A 20,608-nucleotide genomic window follows, 5' to 3' on the forward strand; every position below is an offset into this window, starting at 1 on the left:
AAGCTCATTGCCAGCCTTCCGCAGCGTGAGTGGAGTGTCATGTACACAAAGCTGGTTCCCTGCATGGCAACGGCTCTGGCAGTATGTGTAAGGCGCGCTGACAGTAAAAAATGCTGCAACACACACAGCGGTGCTAGCAGTCAGTGGCCACAGCAGCAATCAAACATGGCTACAATGCAACTCATAACTGCATAAGCTTAGGGACATGTATTAAGCTGAAAATGTTGTAACAATGTAATAGACCTGAAAACATGGAGTGCATTAAGAGGTGAAAAAATGCTCAATCACTAATGCAGGGAAACAGCAACATTCTAACCATAATACAGGAAGTGATGCCCTGCATTCCAGCATGAGTGTGTGCAAGCATACAATCATTACCAGATGGCGGTAAATCAATGCTGGCCACGGCGGGCAAAAATATAACCATATAAGCATATCAATACAACAGACCTGGTTTACCTAAAGGTCAACCATCGAAGTTTAAGCCGGGCCAGCATCTGTTTAGCTTCCTAAAGTAACCTGGTTGTGAGCCTGTGGTGTATCATAGGCACAAGTGGTTCCTTTATAAAGCAAAGAGTATAGTGTGTGATGAAGGGAGGATGTAAAGTACAGTTAAGGTTAAATATTAACCAGCCAAGAAGGAGTAGTTGGACATATGTACAGCACCCAGTATTCCCAGGCAGTCTCCTTACAGGGTACTGACTGGGCATAACACTGCTTAGTTACCAAGATCGGACGGGATTGGACGTTTTCCAGTGCGTAATGGCTATAATGATCTCATATGTCCAAACTTGGAAGTATGTAACCCCAATGGTCTGTGCAGGCGTACCCTCACAAACATGGTGATGCTACCCCATTTAAATGCAAATCTGGGGTAATTAGATAAGTCTATAAGTCCAGTGCTATCAAGGGACTCATCCAACTACCCCAGATTTGCCTACAAACTGGGACCAAACCTCAAGGACCTTTTAGTAGTCATTGATTTTTCCAAACAATAGAACCCCAAATTGGCTGACCACCAAAGTAGGGGTTAATAAATACACTGGGTGTCCAAATTGCCAATTCCTCTTGCTAGTAAACCTCTTCATTAATCCACTGGACAAGGTAAAATACACCATCAGAGATTAGACTGCAACAGTAGGTTTGAGGTCTATGTCCTCAAGTGTCCGTGTAACCTACTCTATGGGGTAAATTTACTAAGATGGGAATTCTATTTAAGATGGGATGTTGCCCATGGCAACCAATCAGATTCTACTTCTCATTTATCTAGCACCTCCTAGAAGATAATGGGGGTCATTCCGAGTTGTTCGCTCGTTATTTTTCTGTCGCAACGGAGCGATTAGTCGCTAATGCGCATGCGCAATGTCCGCAGTGCGACTGCGCCAAGTAAATTTGCTATGCAGTTAGGAATTTTACTCACGGCATTACGAGGGTTTTTCTTCGTTCTGGTGATCGTAATGTGATTGACAGGAAGTGGGTGTTTCTGGGCGGAAACTGGCCATTTTATGGGTGTGTGTGAAAAAACGCTACCGTTTCCGGGAAAAACGCGGGAGTGGCTGGAGAAACGGAGGAGTGTCTGTGCGAACGCTGGGTGTGTTTGTGACGTCAAACCAGGAACGACAAGCACTGAACTGATCGCAGATGCCGAGTAAGTTTGGAGCTACTCAGAAACTGCTAAGAAGTGTCTATTCGCAATTCTGCTAATCTTTCGTTCGCAATTTTGATAAGCTAAGATTCACTCCCAGTAGGCGGCGGCTTAGCGTGTGCAAAGCTGCTAAAAGCAGCTTGCGAGCGAACAACTCGGAATGACCACCAATACCTGCAATCTGATTGGTTGCCATTGGCAACATCCCATCTTAAATAGAACTCCCATCTTAGTAAATTTACCCCTATGTAGGGAAAAAAAGCAGAATGTTAAAGGAGTGGCTGAGTCAACTGTTCCTTCATTAAGATGGATCTCACCTCCACTGCTGATATGAAGGACTTTACCAATCTACCGGTCGCCAGACACTTCAGGGAAGCACAGCATACCATCAATCATCTCAAGTGCTGCATTATTGATCAAATTCCTCCCCTCCAAAGAGGAGGTAACTGCAACAGGATTCTGCTACAAAGAGAGCTGCGATGGATCCATAGGCTTAAGACTCTGCCCCCAGGAAGGCTTAATTAAGAATTCAGGCTTGGATGCGTTCTTTAGAATTCTTTACAGCTTAAGTCTTACACTAACAGTTCCATCTTGACTGGATTTGACTGTTGGATTTGTTTCATTTCTGTCTTCATAGACCCCACCGAGTATCCAGTCTAAAAAATATATACCATTCATGGCTGCTTATGTGATTGATAATTTGCCTCTTTTTGCAGGGTCATTGCTGTGTACCCTTCACATTGTTACGCTTACACCGCCAAGGGGCTAATTATCTTCCCCAATGTTGAGGCAAAAACACAGACCGTATTCTCTTTTTGTTCACCTTGGGGTTACCGCTGTATACTCGGTGTTGATTTATTTATTACGATTTTTATTTCATGTGACGGTCACCGCTGTGTAAAGCTACGTCTTGATCAGTAGCCCATATTCATCTCTAACATTCATGTATCTGGAAGTTCTAGATGTGTTTTCCGGAATATGTAAGGATCTTGGTGGTGCTACCTAAGAGTGAAAACCATAGACAAATACACAGAAAGTGCCTGAAGAGCACGGCACTAGACTCTCATAGGGGGAGCACTCAAACTAATCTTTGTTATATTGAGAACAAGGGTCTGTTCAGAGAAAATTAGTAAAACTTAACTTTTAATGTTAAATCATAAAAGTGAGATAGGGATACTCACAAGAATTTAAAAGGCAAAATATTTGACACACAACATAAACACACAATGTAAAAGAATCACAGGTTCAAAAAATGTGTAATATAATAATGCTCTATCACAGGTACAACTATGCACCTTATTTCTAGTATAATAATGTTATATCACAAATATGACCGTGCACCTTATGTATTAGATATTTAATATGGAAAAAGAGCAGACATGGCTTTGAGAAAGTGTCTTCCAGTTCTGCTGCCCCGCATCTGCTGGCGCATCGAATGCGGGGTGAGAGATCCATTGTACCAGCCAATGGAAAAATAGATGAATCACTTGGGTCTTGGCATGTGAATTTTCGTTTCTGCTGTCGGCTGATGGCAAAAAACCAGTGCAGCCGATGAGAGAACTACTACACAGTGAGGCCCCTGTGATAGAAATACAAAGTATAATTGGCTTACTTAGGCAGATAAAAATAGTATTGTGATTAAATGGCTAGATAAATGGCAGTAAGTCAGGTGAATATCATTCATGCCCTGCTATTAAAAGGGGATAACACCTTTAATGCATAGAGGCGATGCCCTGCTAATGAGATTCAATTAACGTCATCTGCAACAATTGCACATCAAAAGAATTTTGCAGGCTTAAACAGTGTATTAAATCACACCCCTGGTTGTTGTTAAGTGACTAATGAATACAGGATAAATTTCACAGAACAAATATTGATACAATTGTATCCATTCGCCAATTAGTATATCATTATGTAACACATTGTTGCTGTGACATAAAGACAAAGTGTGGTGTCCTGTACGTTATTGCCACTGTGAGTCGTGTTGTATTCTGTTGCCTTTAAAGTAGCCGCAGATTCAATATACACAAAAGATTTATCCTACTGGATAAGCTAAATAGTTCATAACTTTAGCAGAGATTGTTGCAGTAAATCAGGCTTTATACCTCAGTAGCAGAGATTTCACACATGGGTGTCATATATAGACACGTAAGCATCTGGAAATTCCTGCCAAACCATATCACAAGAATAAGGGTTTCTCATGCAGGTGTCATGCATAAAAGCAGGTGCCTTAATGTTCAAACCATATATTGGTCACTAGGATAGAATAAAGTACAATTGTATCAAATTACCAGTCACTGCTGTGGATTATATCAGCGTGGGTTCTTGAACTAGAAAGCCATGGTATACAGCATATATTCTATAGCTGTCTGCCCAGTGTACTTATGCATATAAGAGGTGATTATGTCTGCTTAAGGTGCTCAGATAGATAATCTTGTAGCTGCGGCTAACATTAGCCCTTAGTAAACAGCATAGGCTTCATAATCACGGTGGACTAGGAGACCATATACGGAACCTGTAAAACGGGCACCCCTGCTCTGCACAGATAGCTGGGACACCGGGGAGAAGGCTCCTGACGTACGTTTCGCAGGAGGGCTTTGTCAAAGAAGAAAGCAGCTCAAACTGTCAGTGCACTTAGTGAGGTTTATAAAGCACTTCCTCCAAACTCTCATTGGTCAGAAGGGAGGTGCTTTGCACATATGTCTACATAATCAAGGCTCTAACGAGGAGGCCATATGTTTGTCATTAGTTGGAGGAAAGTTCCCTCATTATATGGTGACTGACAGTTTGAGACAGCAACCATATTTATTTATTATTATTATTATTATTATTATTATGTTATGCCATTAATATGTTAGAGACTAAAGATTCTTAAATAATACTCATGAGATGAAAGTAAATAAAGGAGGAAAGTTCCCCTTTACATGATAGCAGTAATGTACGTTTAGGTATATAAATACCATTACTGTGTTGGAGAGAATGTATAAACTAAAAACAGATAACTTAAGATTTTACTTATTGAAAATAATATGTTTGAATTGAGTAGGTGAGTATAAACACCCACTGTACCTTTCACATAAGATATTGTGACACCGCTAAGTTTCTTGTCATGTGTGTTACATTTGCTATACATTTTTGATAACCTGATTACATACAGCATCTTCTCTTTGATCACTCTGACGTCCTCATTATTTCCACTGGAGGATGCTCCACTTATTTCTCCTGACTAGTCATACTTCGCCTGATTAGCTTTAAAGACACTATTCCTTGCAATACATACATGTACATTTCTGTCCGGTAAATGGAAATATTTTCCCATTATATTCATTATCATCCCCTTGTCGTCTTCACCTGACTGAGTAACTTCACTATGTTTGTGAAGGTACGCTTGCACAGACCATTAGGGTTTCATACTTCCAAGGATGGACAGATGAGATCATTACAGCTATACCGCACTGGAAAACGTCCAGTCCCATCCGATCTTGGTAACTAAGCAGTGTTGGGCCCAGTCAGAACCTTGTAAGGAGACTGCCTAGGAATGCTTAGTGCTGTACATATGTCGAACTACTCCTTCTTGGCTGGTTAATATTTAACCTTAACTGTACTTTACATCGTCCCTCCATCACATACTATACTCAGACACCGTAAGATTTGCTTTATATACCACACACTCACTACGACGGTTGCTTTAGGAAGCTAAGCAGATTCTTGCCTTGCTTAAACTTGGATGGGAGACCTTTAGGTAAACCAGGTCTGTTGTACTGATATAAAACTTATATGTTTATATTTTTGCCCACCGTGGCCAACATTGATTTAATTCCATTTGTTGATGGTGGTATGCATGCACATGCTTTTGGTTTTTACCATCTGAGTTACTTATGCCATGCACTCATGCTGGAATGCAGGGCATCTCTTGCTGTATTATGGTTAGAATTTCACTGTTTCCCTGCATGAGCGATTGAGCATTTGTTCACCTCTTAATGCACTCCATGTTTTCAGGTCTATTCCATTGTTAAAACATTTTCAGCTTAATACACGTCCCTAAGCTTATGCAGTTATGAGTTGCATAGCAGCCATGTTTGATTGCTGCTGCGGCCGCTAATTGCTAGCCCCACTGTGTGTGTTGCCGCGTTTGTTACTGTCAGCGCGGCTTACACATACAGCCAGAGCCATTGCCATGCAGGGAGCCGGCTTTGTGTACATGACAACGCCGCTCATGCTGCGGAGTCTGCCAATGAGCTTCTGGGAAGCTCCGGCCACCCTGTGACAGCGTGGGTTCAGTTTGTCTCAGTCTGGCGTCACTTTTAGCTATTTAATCCACTTCTGTGCTCTGTGTAAGTAGCTACTGAGGAAAATCACTTTATATTGGATGAAACAGCTGTCGGGCTACAGCTGTCAGGACTGAATGTAATTTTGAAGAATAAAACCCTTCTTTTTTCATCTTAAAAGTGAGTTCTGGTTTTTTACCTTTTTCTTTACCTGGGAAAAGTGAGTGTTGAAATTTAATGTATTTCTGACTCTACACCACCATTTTTTATTTTTTATTTTTTTACTGAGTGCTCTCTTGTTTGATCTCTCTCTCTCTCTCTCTCTCATATATATATATATATATATATATATATACATATATACACACACACGTGTGTGTATACCAGGGACGTGCGGTGAGCTAAATGGCTCAGGAGGCACTGGCTAGCCCCAGAGCCAGATTTACATGCAATATATGAGCCAAAGGCTACATCTGGTCATTATACATGTTAGGGTCTCCTGCTCTGTGCTGCCACGTCGTCATAGCAACCGGGAGACAAGTGCTAGCGGAGTAACCTGAGCGTAGCTGATACTCCGGTTCGGGTCTTTTGCTGTGCAGTGGTTACAGGCTCTGTGCGCGGCAGGGGATCCGGTGCTGGTTTTTGTGCTCACAGCCTGTGAGGTCTGAGTGGGGCGTGGACAGCACCTGCTATATAAACCCTCTTTTCAGGTTAGGCAGATGCTGCTGAATCTTTGTTGGTTAGTCAGTTCCTGAAAGCTAGCTAGTACTGTGTAAACTTTGTATTTGTTTGTTGCTTACTGCAAATAGGCCTTGGGATTTGGTATTACACTCTGCCAATCCAGACCTAGCAGTAAGACTGGAGTCAGTTGTTTAAGCTGCTGGGGTTCTTTTGCTACTCTGTGAACCTAGCAAGTTTGCGGCTGTATTCTCAGACTTGCCTGCCAAAATCCTTTCTCACTGTGCAAGGTGTTCAGGTGTCAGTTTAGTGGCAGTAAGCTGAACCAGTGCACTGCAAGTGAGGACTAGGATTGTGGAGACTCTCCTTGTGTCTATTATTCCATCTCTGACCAAGGAGTTTACTGCCACACCCGTTGGTAACCCTTTAGGGTTTTGCTGTTGCCCTTAGCAACAGCATTTCGGGTTCTCTACGTATTAAATCACTACATCTTGCTTCTTTCCATCTGAGCATTCCTAATACTAGGGAGACACCCAGTTTCTTAGCCTTTGGGCTTCTCTGTTCACTTTGTGTTTATTTTGTTACCCTATCACCTTCTGTGTATGTAATGTCATATTCCCCAGTCTGTCTGTGAGTTCATTTGTTTTGCATCCCTCACCATTCAGACATCAGTACATTCCTGCTGGCACTGGTGTGCATAACATATTCAGCAGCCCAATACTCCTGTTGAAATTTTGTGGGAATATGGAGCATACCCCTCAAAATACTTTGCAACAGGTGGTCGATCAGGTGCAGGTCCTGACTCGATAATTTAATGATTTGTCCATTAAAATGCACACCTCGCAGGCCGCTGGCGGAGCTCCCGCAGCAGCAGTACCTTCAGGGGTTAAGGAGCCGAAAGTAAATCTCCCGGATCGTTTTTCTGGAGATCGCTCGCAGTTCTTTTGTTTCAAGGAGAGCTGCAAGCTATATTTCCAGCTTAGGCCTTAGTCTTCTGGGTCGGAGATTCAGCAGGTGGGCATAGTGATTTCCTTGCTACAAGGAGACCCACAGGTCTGGGCATATGGGTTGCAGCCTGACTGTCCGCTTAAAAGTGTTGATGCTTTTTTTACGGCACTGGGCATGTTGTATGATGACCCTGACAAGACGGCCTCAGCCGAGGCTCAGATTTCGATCCTTAAGCAAGGGCGAAGGCCAGTTGAGGTTTATTGTACGGAGTTTCGGAGGTTGGCCCATGATACCCAGTGGAATGACCCAGCCCTGAGACACCAGTACCGAAGAGGTCTTTCTAACCAGTTAAAAGACCAACTGGTACAATATCCCTTGCCTGATAGCTTGGATCAGCTCATGCAGTTATCCATTCGGGTGGATAGATGGCTGAGAGAGCGCAGGCTTGAAAGGGAGACCGAGGTTTCCTTCTTTCCCAAGGGAACCTCAGACTCTGAGGAATTTTCCGAGGAGCCTATGCAGATTGGGGCTACCCGCCTCTCCTCGCGTGAGAAGACGTGGAGGAGACAGCAGGGGTTATGTTTGTACTGTGGGAATAAAGGTCATGTGGTAGTATCATGCCCAGAAAAGCCGGAAAACTTCAGGGCCTGAGGGTGATGGGAAATATCCTGTCAGGCCAGAAGTCAGAATTTCCCAAGAAGACTTTTATCATTCCGGTGACCTTGAAGATCCTCGGTCAAACTGTCAAGACTGAGGCCTTTGTGGACAGTGGGGCCGACGGGGTTTTTATGGACCGCCAATTCGCCCTGAAACACTCTGTTCCCTTAGTACCCTTGGCATCGGAAATTGAGATTTGTGGGTTAAACGGGGAACCATTATCCCAGGGTAAAATTACCTCTTGCACTAGCCAGATTTCTTTGTCTATTGGAGCCACACACTCTGAAAAATTGTCCTTTTATGTGACTGTCTGTACTTTTGCCCCATTGGTGTTGGGGTTACCCTGGTTAAGGGCCCACAATCCTCAATTTGACTGGGTCTCTGGGGAGATTCTTAGTTGGGGTACTGATTGTTTCAGGAGTTGCTTGAGCCTTCCAGTCAGGCTTTCGCAGCTAAGTTTGCAAGGATTGCCAGGATGTTATGCAGATTTTGCGGACGTGTTCTCCAAAAGAGTTGCAGAGGTACTACCTCCCCATCGCCCCTATGACTGTGCCATTGATTTGTTACCGAATGCTAAGCTTCCCAAGAGCAGGTTGTACTCCCTGTCACGTCCTGAGACTCAGGCTATGGCAGAGTACATTCAGGAGAACTTGGCTAAGGGATTTATCAGACCTTCACAGTCTCCAGTTGGGTCGGGGTTCTTCTTCGTGGGTAAAAAGGACGGTTCGTTGTGACCCTGCATCGACTTCAGGGAATTGAACCGTATCACGATTAAAAACTCATACCCACTGCCTCTCATTTCGGTCTTGTTTGACCAGCTTCGTACTGCCACCATTTTTTCTAAGATTGACCTACGCGGTGCGTACAATCTAATCCGAATAAGAGAGGGGGATGAATGGAAGACTGCCTTTAATACCCACTCAGGGCATTATGAATATTTGGTGATGCCTTTTGGGCTCTGTAATGCCCCGGCAGTCTTCCAGGACTTCATGAACGATGTGCTCAGGGAATATTTGGATAGCTTCTTAGTTGTATACTTAGATGACATCCTAATCTTCTCCCATTCCCTGGAGGAACATCGGAAGCATGTACGCTTAGTCCTCCAGAAACTCAGAGACCACCGGCTTGGGGCGAAGCTGGAGAAGTGCGAATTTGAAGTTCAGCAAATCGCATTTCTAGGATATATTATCTCCCCAGAAGGTTTCCAAATGGAGGGTTCCAAGGTACAGGCAGTCCTGGATTGGGTGCAGCCCACTAGTTTGAAGGCGCTTCAGCGTTTTCTGGGCTTTGCGAATTTTTATAGACGATTTATCGCTGGATTTTCGTCTATAGTGGCGCCCTTGGTGGCACTCACTAAGAAAGGGGCAGATGTTGCTCACTGGTCTTGTGAGGCCAAAGCGGCTTTTGCCCGTCTCAAAAGGGCATTTGTCTCGGCCAAGGTGCTGCGACACCCAGATCCAGAGCGTCCTTTTGTGGTGGAGGTGGATGCCTCTGAGATGGGTATTGGGGCAGTGCTCTCTCAGATGGGGGTGTCTGATAATCGCCTTCATCCCTGTGCTTACTTTTCCCGTAAATTTTCGCCTGCCGAGATGAATTATGACGTGGGTAACCGGGAATTGTTGGCTATTAAGGATGCACTCGAGGAGTGGAGACACTGGCTTGAGGGGGCTAAGTTTGTGGTCTGAATTCTCACTAACCATAAGAATTTGGCATATTTAGAGTCAGCGAAGCGCCTCAATGCCAGGCAGGCACGATGGGCTTTGTTTTTTGCTCGCTTTAATTTTTTGATAACATATCGCCCTGGGTCAAAAAACATCAAGGCTGATGCGCTCTCACAGAGTTTTGCTCCAATCCAGGAGACCACAGAGGAGCCATTGCCCATTGTGTCCCCATCATATATTAAAGTGGGCATTACCCAGGACCTCTTGTCATTAGTCCTTAGAGCACAGGAGCAGGCTCCTCCAGACCTTCCGGTAGGTCTTTTGCTTGTGCCTCCTAGGTTAAGACAGCGAGTGTTCCTGGAATTCCATGCCAAGAAGTCGGCAGGTCACCCGGGTATTTCCAGAACTCGGGAGTTGCTATCTAGGGCGGTGTGGTGGCCCTCGGTGGCTAGGGATGTGGATCAGTGGGTTCGGGCATGTGACATCTGTGCCCAAAATAAGACTCCTAGAGGGGTTCCTGTTGGCCCATTATATCCACTCTCTATTCCATCTAAGCCATGGACCCACATTTCAATGGATTTTGTGGTGGACTTGCCCAAATCCTCGGGGATGACAGCCATCTGGGTTGTCGTTGACAGGTTTTCGAAAATGGCGCACTTCGTTCCATTGGTTGGGCTGCCATCGGCCAGACGCCTGTCTGAATTATTTATGCTGCATGTTGTGCGCCTCCACGGGTTGCCACTTGATGTGGTCTCTGACCGCGGATCCCAGTTTGTGGCCAAATTCTGGAGGGCATTTTGTTCCGATCTCCAGATTTCTGTCAGCTTGTCGTCAGGCTACCATCCGCAGTCTAATGGGCAGACTGAAAGGGTGAACCAGTCCTTGGAGCAGTTCCTCAGGTGTTATGTCTCCAAGTGTCAGACTGACTGGGTTGCTCATCTGTCCATGGCGGAGTTTGCCTATAACAACGCGGCTCACTCTGCTACAGGGATCTCTCCCTTCCTTTGTGTGTATGGGCATCATCCTAAGGCCAATTCTTTTGACCCCCTGGACTCCACGCCTGGTGGTTCCTCTGTGGTTTCGGTCCTTAGAGGTATTTGGAGGAAAGTGAAGAAAGCCCTTGTGTCTGTGTCATTAGTGACCAAAAGGGTTTTTGATAAGCGGAAAAGACCCTGCAGCTTCAAATTAGGGGACTTCGTCTGGTTGTCTACCAAGAATTTGAAGTTGAGACAGCCATCTCATAAGTTAGGCCCCCAGTTCATCGGTCCTTATAAGATCACTAGGGTTATCAATCCGGTGGCATTTCAGTTAGATCTACCCCGTTCTTTGGGTATCAATAAAACATTTAATTGTTCCCTTTTAAAACGGGCGATTAGTAATCCTTCTTCCAGTGGAGGACCTTCCCCTCTTCTGATACATGGCCAGAGGGAGTTTGTTGTTGAAAGGATTCTTGACTCCAAGATGGTTCGGGGTCGGCTGTCATTTTTGGTGCACTGGAAGTGGTATGGCCCGGAGGAGCGGTCGTGGGTGCGCAGTTGTGATCTTCATGCCCCCAGACTGTTACGCTCTTTCTTCTCGCAGTTCCCCGATAAACCCGGTGGTAGGGGTTCTTTGACCCCTCGTCAGAGGGGGGGGGGTACTGTTAGGGTCTCCTGCTCTGTGCTGCCACGTCGTCATGGCAACCGGGAGACAAGTGCTAGCGGAGTAACCTGAGCGTAGCTAATACTCCGGTTCGGGTCTTTTGCTGTGCAGTGGTTACAGGCTCTGTGCGCGGCAGGGGATCCGGTGCTGGTTTTTGTGCTCACAGTCTGTGAGGTCTGAGTGGGGCGTGGACAGCACCTGCTATATAAACCCTCTTCTCAGGTTAGGCAGACGCTGCTGAATCTTTGTTGGTTAGTCAGTTCCTGAAAGCTAGCTAGTACTGTGTAAACTTTGTATTTGCTTGTTGCTTACTGCAAATAGGCCTTGGGATTTGGTATTACACTCTGCCAATCCAGACCTAGCAGTAAGACTGGAGTCAGTCGTTTAACCTGCTGGGGTTCTTTTGCTACTCTGTGAACCTAGCAAGTTTGACGCTGTATTCTCAGACTTGCCTACCAAAATCCCTTCTCACTGTGCAAGGTGTTCAGGTGTCAGTTTAGTGGCAGTAAGCTGAACCAGTGCACTGCAAGTGAGGACTAGGATTGTGGAGACTCTCCTTGTCTATTATTCCATCTCTGACCAAGGAGTTTACTGCCACACCCGTTGGTAACCCTTTAGGGTTTTGCTGTTGCCCTTAGCAACAGCATTTCGGGTTCTCTACGTATTAAATCACTACATCTTGCTTCTTTCCATCTGAGCATTCCTAATACTAGGGAGACACCCAGTTTCTTAGCCTTTGGGCTTCTCTGTTCACTTTGTGTTTATTTTGTTACCCTATCACCTTCTGTGTATGTAATGTCATATTCCCCAGTCTGTCTGTGAGTTCATTTGTTTTGCATCCCTCACCGTTCAGACACCAGTACATTCCTGCTGGCACTGGTGTGCATAATAATACACAGTTTCAGCAGTATAAACTCCTGGACATTTGGTGAGTTTTGATCAGAGATGTGCGGAAAAGATAAGCAGGTGAGGCACTGCCTCTCCTGCCAAAGACTTTTTACTCCAGAGTTTTGGCTATAAAAATGATTAGAATAATGCAAAGAAGATATTTCAAACAAATTATTTGTATTTTTCATATACTTTATACATTCAAAACGCTGGCACAAACGTTAGTATGACAGGAAAGGCTCTGCCTCACCTGCCTCACCCCACCGCACGTCACTGGTGTACACACACACACACACACACACACACACACACACACACACACACACACGTATATATAATATATACATACGCAGTATTTATCAAGGGACCAAGACCATGCACTTTCTAATGGTTAGCCAAGCCTCTATAGGGACTGGCCACACCCCTAAGCATGGGCCCCTACGACTGCATTTCCCCCAGTGGGCCTTTCATGCCCCAGTCCGACACTGGATACTGGTCAGTACTGGGTGCCTGTTTTCAAATAATAATGTGCCATAGTTTACTGACACAATCAGTCCATTATAGCGCTGTGATATCAGTGCAAGCTGCCGTTCCCCTGCAGCCCTGTGTATTGAAAAAGTTATAAAAGTGTTAATGGATTTCACAAATAATAATACAAGCAAAGCACATGCATAGGCAAATATTAGCTTTATTACAGATACTATTTGAAACTGGAATTATCCTTTAAGTCATGTTTAGTGTTAGCAGATCTGTTTGTGCTTTACTATATGTACAACTGAGACTCTATATTATTATTGGTATAAGAAATAACAGAACAGTTGGCTGAAACAGAAAAATAGCTTTGTGGTACATTAATAATGTTACATCGCTTTAACACTAGGAACTTAACTACCTGCCCAAAGTTACAGTGGTAATGAAGGTACAATAAAGAATGACATGCGGTAACTGAAAGGATCAACTACAAAAGCAATCCCCAGAAATACAGAATGCAATTTGTTACTGACGTTATTAGAGAATCAGTACAATAACTGTATTTTCAGCACAAAACAGCAATGTAGGAAATGGAATGTTTGTTCCCAAAAAATAAATTGCACAAATCAATATTGTTTTTCTTTTACAGTTTTCTGTTGTTATTTTAGCTCTTAAATACGTATCTGTAAATGGGATGTTGATAAAGAGAGGATCACTCCGATTTTTCTCACAAAATTAATTCTGCTCTAGAACACTCCAGATTTTGGAGTTCTCAGTATTGTTGGTTACCCGTTATAGTTAAGAAAACACCAGTCACAATGCATAGCAAACATAGGCCCTCATTCAACTCGGTACGCAGTGTATGCGATTTTTGGTACACTGTGCATGCGCTTCAGATGCACCGCGTATGAATTTGCATTCATATTGTGATCGATGCGTTGCGGGGGCATGTTCGCTAAAACAGGGGCAGGGTCCGAGCATTTTCGGGGTGGCACATGATGCAATCACATTGCTGCCCGCCAATTAGCATGCTGGGTGGCCTTGCCCTGCGCTGGCAGCCCCCAGCATGCTACAGAAGTGGTTGCAGAGTCTGCTTTTTAGCTATCCAACCTGAATAGGGTCCACAGTATGTAACCAGAGCACACTTGGAGTAGGAGGAATAATCAATGACATTCCATTGAACTCCTTACTTTCACTTGTAGTGTAGCGATGCCCTAAAGACGCTGCTGTGCCACTACTGGGTGCATGAGGTGGAAAGAGTATATCTCTGTTCCAATTTATATGTTTTATTAGTGTTAAAAAAAATTAGGAGACAAAATATATTTTTAACACTAGTGGATATCTGAGCTGAAGATGAAGATGGTGGTTTTGCATCTTGATGTAACAAACTTTGGTCTATTCCTTACATTCTTTTATGATCTAGAGGGATTTGGAGACAATTTCTCACCATATTAGCATTTTAGTTTCCATATTGAGCGTTGTGACGCATCCATACCATGTAGTTTAAATGTTATTTAATGACTGATGTTTTGACCCTTGCAGATTACTCCATGGTGAAGGTGCCCCAGGCGTTCACCTTACCCCACTATCGCTTCCCATCTGAAGGGCAGTCTTACATCTCTGTTCCTGGTGAAGCATTTCTCAGCAAATGTAAGTTGGGACTCCATCTAACACCGATCTTTGCATGTCTTTCACCTTCTGATGTCAATTATATAAAAAAGATAGCTTAATAATACCATATAGGATTCTGATGTTTAATAACTTACTTCATAGCGATACAAAGTGATTGCACCTTGCATATTTATTTGTTTTTATATAGCAAACTACTGCTAAAGACTTGAGGAGCTCATGTAGACTTCAACATATCTTACTCCTCCAGTGTAATTGGAAAAGCTGCACACATGAATAGTCACATTATGTGCATACTATATGTTCTGTAGGCAGGACCGGTGCAAGGTTTCAAGGTGGCCTAGGCAAATGGTCACAATGCTGCCCCTGCTTACCCCAAACCCTCTGCCCAGCCTCTCACATACACATACACATCCACTCCAGCTCCTTAATAGTACACAGTCACACGTCAGGAGGCAGTTGCGAAAAGATGTGTATGCGCACTAAAACAATGCAAATTGCTGCCAAAAAAGCAGCATATACTATTTACATCTAACTCTCGGACCTTTAAAGTTTATAAAACATAGATGTCCAGTAGCAATTTTTACATACGGACTGCAGGACTGCAGTCCACCACCCAGCTCACTGTCAGTGAAGCCAGATGCAGTCCATGAGACTGCACTGGCTTCAATGTGACTGGCAGTGACTTCCTATTGGAAGTCCTACTTGTCAGTCACAGACACTACAGGCAGTCCAATTGGGAGGAGTTTCCTCTCTCTGGGACTGCCAGACCGAGCTGCAATAGGCAGAGAGCTGGCATCCTGTAGGAAGCCAGCTCCCTGCCTCGTCAGGCCTTGCCGGCTTCTATGGGCTGCAACTGATGCAGTCCATAGAAGCCGTGGTTTTGTGCATGTGCAGTACCATCGCCACTACCGCACATGCATGAGTGCAGGCATCTGTAAAGAGTACATAGCACAGATGCTGGGACCCAGGCAGCAGCCAGGTAAAGGAGGAGACCCGGCAGCATCACCAGCGGAGGCGTCCTCCTCAATCAAGGTAGGAGCAGCCGCTGGACATGTCCATGTTAGAAATAACAAATACATAGTATTTAACAATAAAACATACTTTTATAAGCCTAGCAAGAAAAAATATATCAATCAATATAACGTGCTCTCATACATCCCAACATTTGGGCTTGGAAAAGGAGGGGCTCCTTGCGTGCACCAAAGGCACGTCCCCACTCTGGGAGCATGTGTGTGTGGTCCGTTTAGTGCATAGAAAGTCTGGCAGTCACCCAGTAGCTGCTGGAGTGCTGAGCTTGCCTCCAAAATGTCATACATAAGGTGGCCTGGACTATCAGGAACAAGACTCCCGATTTCACACCTGGATGACCGAGGTGTGCACAAGAAGTCCTGACTTGGAACTACAAAGTGTTGGTAGGTATGACTTTGAGTGTGGAAGCACTTATCTCTCACTCACCTCTCTAAGCTTCCAGCAGCTGAGGGAGATGGGGTGGAGCTACACAGATGTGGTTTCAAACTTATGGAAAAAAAGCTAGTTAGTTACAGGTGCTGCGCTCTTGGGTGTTTATATCTGACACAGGGACATGGTACACAGCACTTAACAGTTACCAATAGACACCACCATGCAGTTTCCTCTACCATCCCAAGCACAGGGCAGCTCCTCAGCTACTCCTCTCACACAGTCTTTCTCCTCTAGGAGGCAGAGTTACTCTGTGCCTGGCTAGGAGTAAGGGGAGGGGAGGGGAGGGGAGGAAACACTGGGGATGGAAGCTGCTGGGCTAACTATGTAAGAAGAGTGACAGGCACAGCACATGTAGCTAGCCCAGAGAGCAGTGGAAAGTAGCAACTGTGCCTGCTAACACCCGCAGTTGCCACCAGCATCATGCAGATGAAGGATATCTCCATCGAAGACATTCTTCACACTTGTGGTAGGCGGACTGAGCAGTGCCCTCTTGTGACCGGTGCCCCTATGCAACTGCTTAAAGCTGCCTAATGTTAGAGCTGGCTCTGTCTGTAGGATACATCGAGGTGGTTTACATCTAGGCGTAACTGGTAATGGGATGTGGTTAAATTACCGTCTGTCAGGATTCCGGCATTCAGGATACCGACGCCGGAATCCCGACACTTGGTGAAATGCCGGTGGTCAGAATCCCGGCCGGTCCATGCGACCACCCGAGGAGGAATATAATAGTGTGCCTGATGCGCGCCAAGTGTGGTGAGCCGGCATTCCGGCTGTCGGGATTCCGGCATCGGTCTCTTGACTGCCAGGATCCCGACTGCTGGCAAATCATACCAAACCCTTGGTAATGTACTGCATCACACTTTACATAGAGAAAGCATAGAAAGTTTGCTTCACAGTGATTATGGTAAATGTTAAATTGCATTACCCTATTCGTACACAATTTAATAATATAATAAAGTGTCACATAAATAAGAGATCATTTTTATGAGTGTTATTAATAATACAGACGTTGCATTTTCCATATAAATCTAAATACAAATTAAATGAAATACTAAAATCTGTTGATTCCCTCTTTTTAAAATGTCAAATGCTAATCTTCGTTGCTGCCACATCCCACATGGAAAGATCAGTAAAGTAATGTTAATAAACAGCTTCAACTTGTTGTATTTTAGCAGCCAACCCAATGAATTAAGTACTATCAATTGCAGATATCAAGATAAAGGGGCAGCTGTATTAAGCCTGGAGAAGTGATAAAGCAGTGATAAATGCAAGGTGATAACGCACCAGCCAATCAGCTCTAATATGTAAATTGACAGTTAGGAGCTGACTGGCTGGTGCTTTATCACCTTGCATTTATCACTGTTTTATCACTTCTCCGGGCTTAATACATCTGCCCAACAGTCTGCCAGTTAGCAGCTAGAGCTGTGGGTAGTCATTTTCATTATTGCATCTCTTTGCTCAACCCTCCCGCACCCACCAGGACCTCCTGATAGGTGTATATGCAGCATCCATGTTTTCCTCAGTCACAATGACGTGAACACACACTCAGGTCTCATGTTACACTTTTCCTTTGCAGTAAAAAACTGTAAAGGGGGGTACTCACGGAGCGATATTCTAAGCAATCTGACTAGATTGCTTAGAATATCGGCATGATCGCTCCGTGTGTAGCCCCCTCAGCGATAGCGATGCGCGGCCCCGCACATCGCTATCGCTGCTGCTAGATTGGCCTGCATGCAGGCCAATCTAGCGGGTCGCTCACTTCACCCGCTGGGTGAAGTGAGCGGCCCCCCCATCTCCCCCCGCACGCTCAGCACAGATCGCGCTGTGCTGAGCGGCAGGAGAGCTGTGTGCTGAGCGGTTCGCTCAGCACACATCTCTCCTGCATCGGCCCATCTATATGGGCCTTAATTTTTTTTGTGTAAGATAAAACAGACATATGTATAACTCTATATGAGAGTTTCTGGTGCAGAACTGTAGTACTAGAGTCTACCAAGATCTGCCAACACTAAATTAAAAGCAAAAAACATTATAATTAATTCTGATTCAAAAGTAAAAATTGGTGTCAAGGCAGTGAAATAGAACCTACTGATAGTACACTATCTATTTGTACGTCTCCTGGGTGAACCAGGGGTAAGGATGGGAAAATGTTTGGAACAGGCTTTAAATAGTCTGTACTTAATAAACAAAGACATGTCAGAGGTGATAAGTCTTCTTTGTAGAGCTGCCTATTCAACATCACAGTGAAAGAACAGGACAAAAACATTGTGATTTATTGTGTTTACCAGTGTAAGATACATTTTGTAATCCTCCATCGCAAATTCCCTAAATTAAAACAAATTGCAAACAACCTAACAAGCTAGAGACTGCTGAAATGGATGGCATTGTCACTAAATGAATAAACAACCTAAGGCTACTTGTTATTAACCAAACACAAGAAAAAAAAAAAAAAATTCATTTCCATATACACGGAAGGGTTGGCAAGTGGTACGTGAGAATATTTGTCCCTAGGTAGTACTTGTTTTTTTTACTGACGGCTTCATTTTTTGTCTCTTAGTCCTGGCCAAAAACTGGTACTAAAAGGCAAAGCAGAAGAGAGCCTGGCTGGGCCCAGGTACTTTTCCAGGGTGTGGCCTAATCACAAGAGGTGTGGCCATGCACCCTTAGAAAAAAAATGCAGATTTTAAGTGCCTCCCTGGCCACAATGCAGCCCAGCACACAGCAGCGTGGGCTGGGCTGAGGAGGAGAGTTGCAGCTGCTGCTGCCAGGTAAGGGAACATGGGGAAAACCAGGGTGTGGCCTAATCACAGGAGGCGTGGCCATGCACCCTTAGAAAAAAAATGCGTATTTTAAGCGCCTCCCTTGCCACAATGCACACAGCAGCGTGGGCTGGGCTGAGAAGAGATGCAGCTACTGCTGCCAGGTAAGGGAACATGGGGAAAACCTGGGCCCCCACTGGGCCCCTCCATCAGACCTGGGCCTGGGTAATTAGTACCCTCCCCCTCTCTGTGCTACTGCTAAAAGGAGCCATAGAGGAGTGTGTATTTTAAATTATCTTTTCCAAGTGGTATAATTGCTCTTGGATTTTAGCTGTAATTCTCTGAGTGGACCTCATTTTTATGGGAAATAAGTGCAGCTTGACTTTTCTCAGTAATTGTTTTATTTTATTTTTGGTATTCCATGCATTTTCAGTAAAATAGAAATTATATGTCTAGAATCTTAGAAAAAAAATGTTCTGCTTCATGTTGTAATACATTATACAATGATGTGGCGCTTCCCAGCAGTGTAAAAGTAATTTAAATAATTTATCTCTTTGCATCTTGCAACTTGATATATCTTTTTTTAAAGCTAACCTTTTCTTCATCAGATGGGCAATGAATTTGCTGAAGGAAAAGTTGGACCTTTTCCTTCCACTTTCCATTAAATCACTATGCCTAGCAGGCTACTGTGGCAGTGATATATTTAAAATAAGGTGCCATTATGTTTGCATTTTGTGTGATCTGTTCCTGATTCATGATAGTTTCCTCACACTTTGCATGAACTCAAAGCTTGTCATCCAGAAATCACAAGACAACTGTAGAGCAAAAGCTAAAGAAAAGATTAGTTAATATGACAATAGGACAGCTGGAAAAAAAAAATCCAACAAACGGAACCACAGCTCCCATTGAAATGTATTATTAGAATGAGTACAATGTACTTATATTTAAAGTTACACTATATATTATATGTAGGGATTTATAAAAACTTATTGCACCAAAACTTTGACAATATCTTTATTATGCATCGTAGCACTTACACCAAAGTGTTAATCAAAGCAATACAATGAAAGAACAATATAAATAACAAATACTGCATAGAATAGTATAGTGAAATAGAAAGTGTCATGAGACCAAACACAAAATACATGGCGGAGCGATGCTGGCGTTATTCCTTGGTAAACCACGACAGGGCCTATTTATCAAGATTCCTCATTGCAGCGATAGAAAATCTTCTTTTCCACACCATATATAAAAGAAAAGTAAAATGAAAATAATTGGGGTGTCTGAGCGATGCTTATCTCCCCAGCAGAACTGTCTGGCAGAAGTAAGAGTGATCTTATTGCTTGCAATGCCAGTTACTAGAGTTGTCAAGGAGTGCATGTGTTATGAAGCTCTTTTTCCTCTGTGTCTTGTCAACTAGTGAAACTGTCTGGGGTAATAGCAGTCCACTCACTTCTAAAGCTAAAACTTTTTTGCAGAAAAGACAGTGTTGATACAGTATGGAAACTAGATCTAAATCAGCATATGTGCACCATAACTTATATCATCTATTTGAACATACTCTAAGTTATTTTAATTTAAATAAGGCAACGTGCGACTCCTCCATAATTGCTCCCATATTGCATGTGTGGAACTACAGTAGATGCATATGCAGAGCTATATGTATCTATGCAACTGCCCCGATCCTATAAGTACACTTGGCTCCATGGCAGCCGTCATTATCAGTGCACCAGTGATCTGTCTGAAAACAGATGGGCCTCTGCATATACACAACTCTGCATAACCCACAATTCCATTGCTAGATCCTACCATTGCTAAACTTTGCCTATATGCGAACACCCCCTTGCCACACAGATACACCCTTTCAGCTGAAAGAGGGGATGTGGTTGAGTTAACTATGAG

General features: G+C 44.0%; 1 protein-coding gene across 3 annotated transcripts in view; it reads left to right on the forward strand.

Annotated features, from left to right (window-relative positions):
• Window positions 1–20,608, forward strand: part of ADGRD1 (adhesion G protein-coupled receptor D1) — a 1,058,506-nt gene that overhangs the window by 225,124 nt on the left and 812,774 nt on the right. For all 3 annotated transcript variants that reach the window (XM_063964650.1, XM_063964651.1, XM_063964652.1), the window contains one exon: window positions 14,400–14,507. In XM_063964650.1, coding sequence (XP_063820720.1) covers window positions 14,400–14,507 — 108 coding nt within the window. The remainder of the gene's footprint in view (window positions 1–14,399; window positions 14,508–20,608) is intronic.

This window comes from Pseudophryne corroboree, chromosome 1 (genome assembly GCF_028390025.1).
Source record: "Pseudophryne corroboree isolate aPseCor3 chromosome 1, aPseCor3.hap2, whole genome shotgun sequence".
Classification (NCBI taxonomy): domain Eukaryota; kingdom Metazoa; phylum Chordata; class Amphibia; order Anura; family Myobatrachidae; genus Pseudophryne; species Pseudophryne corroboree.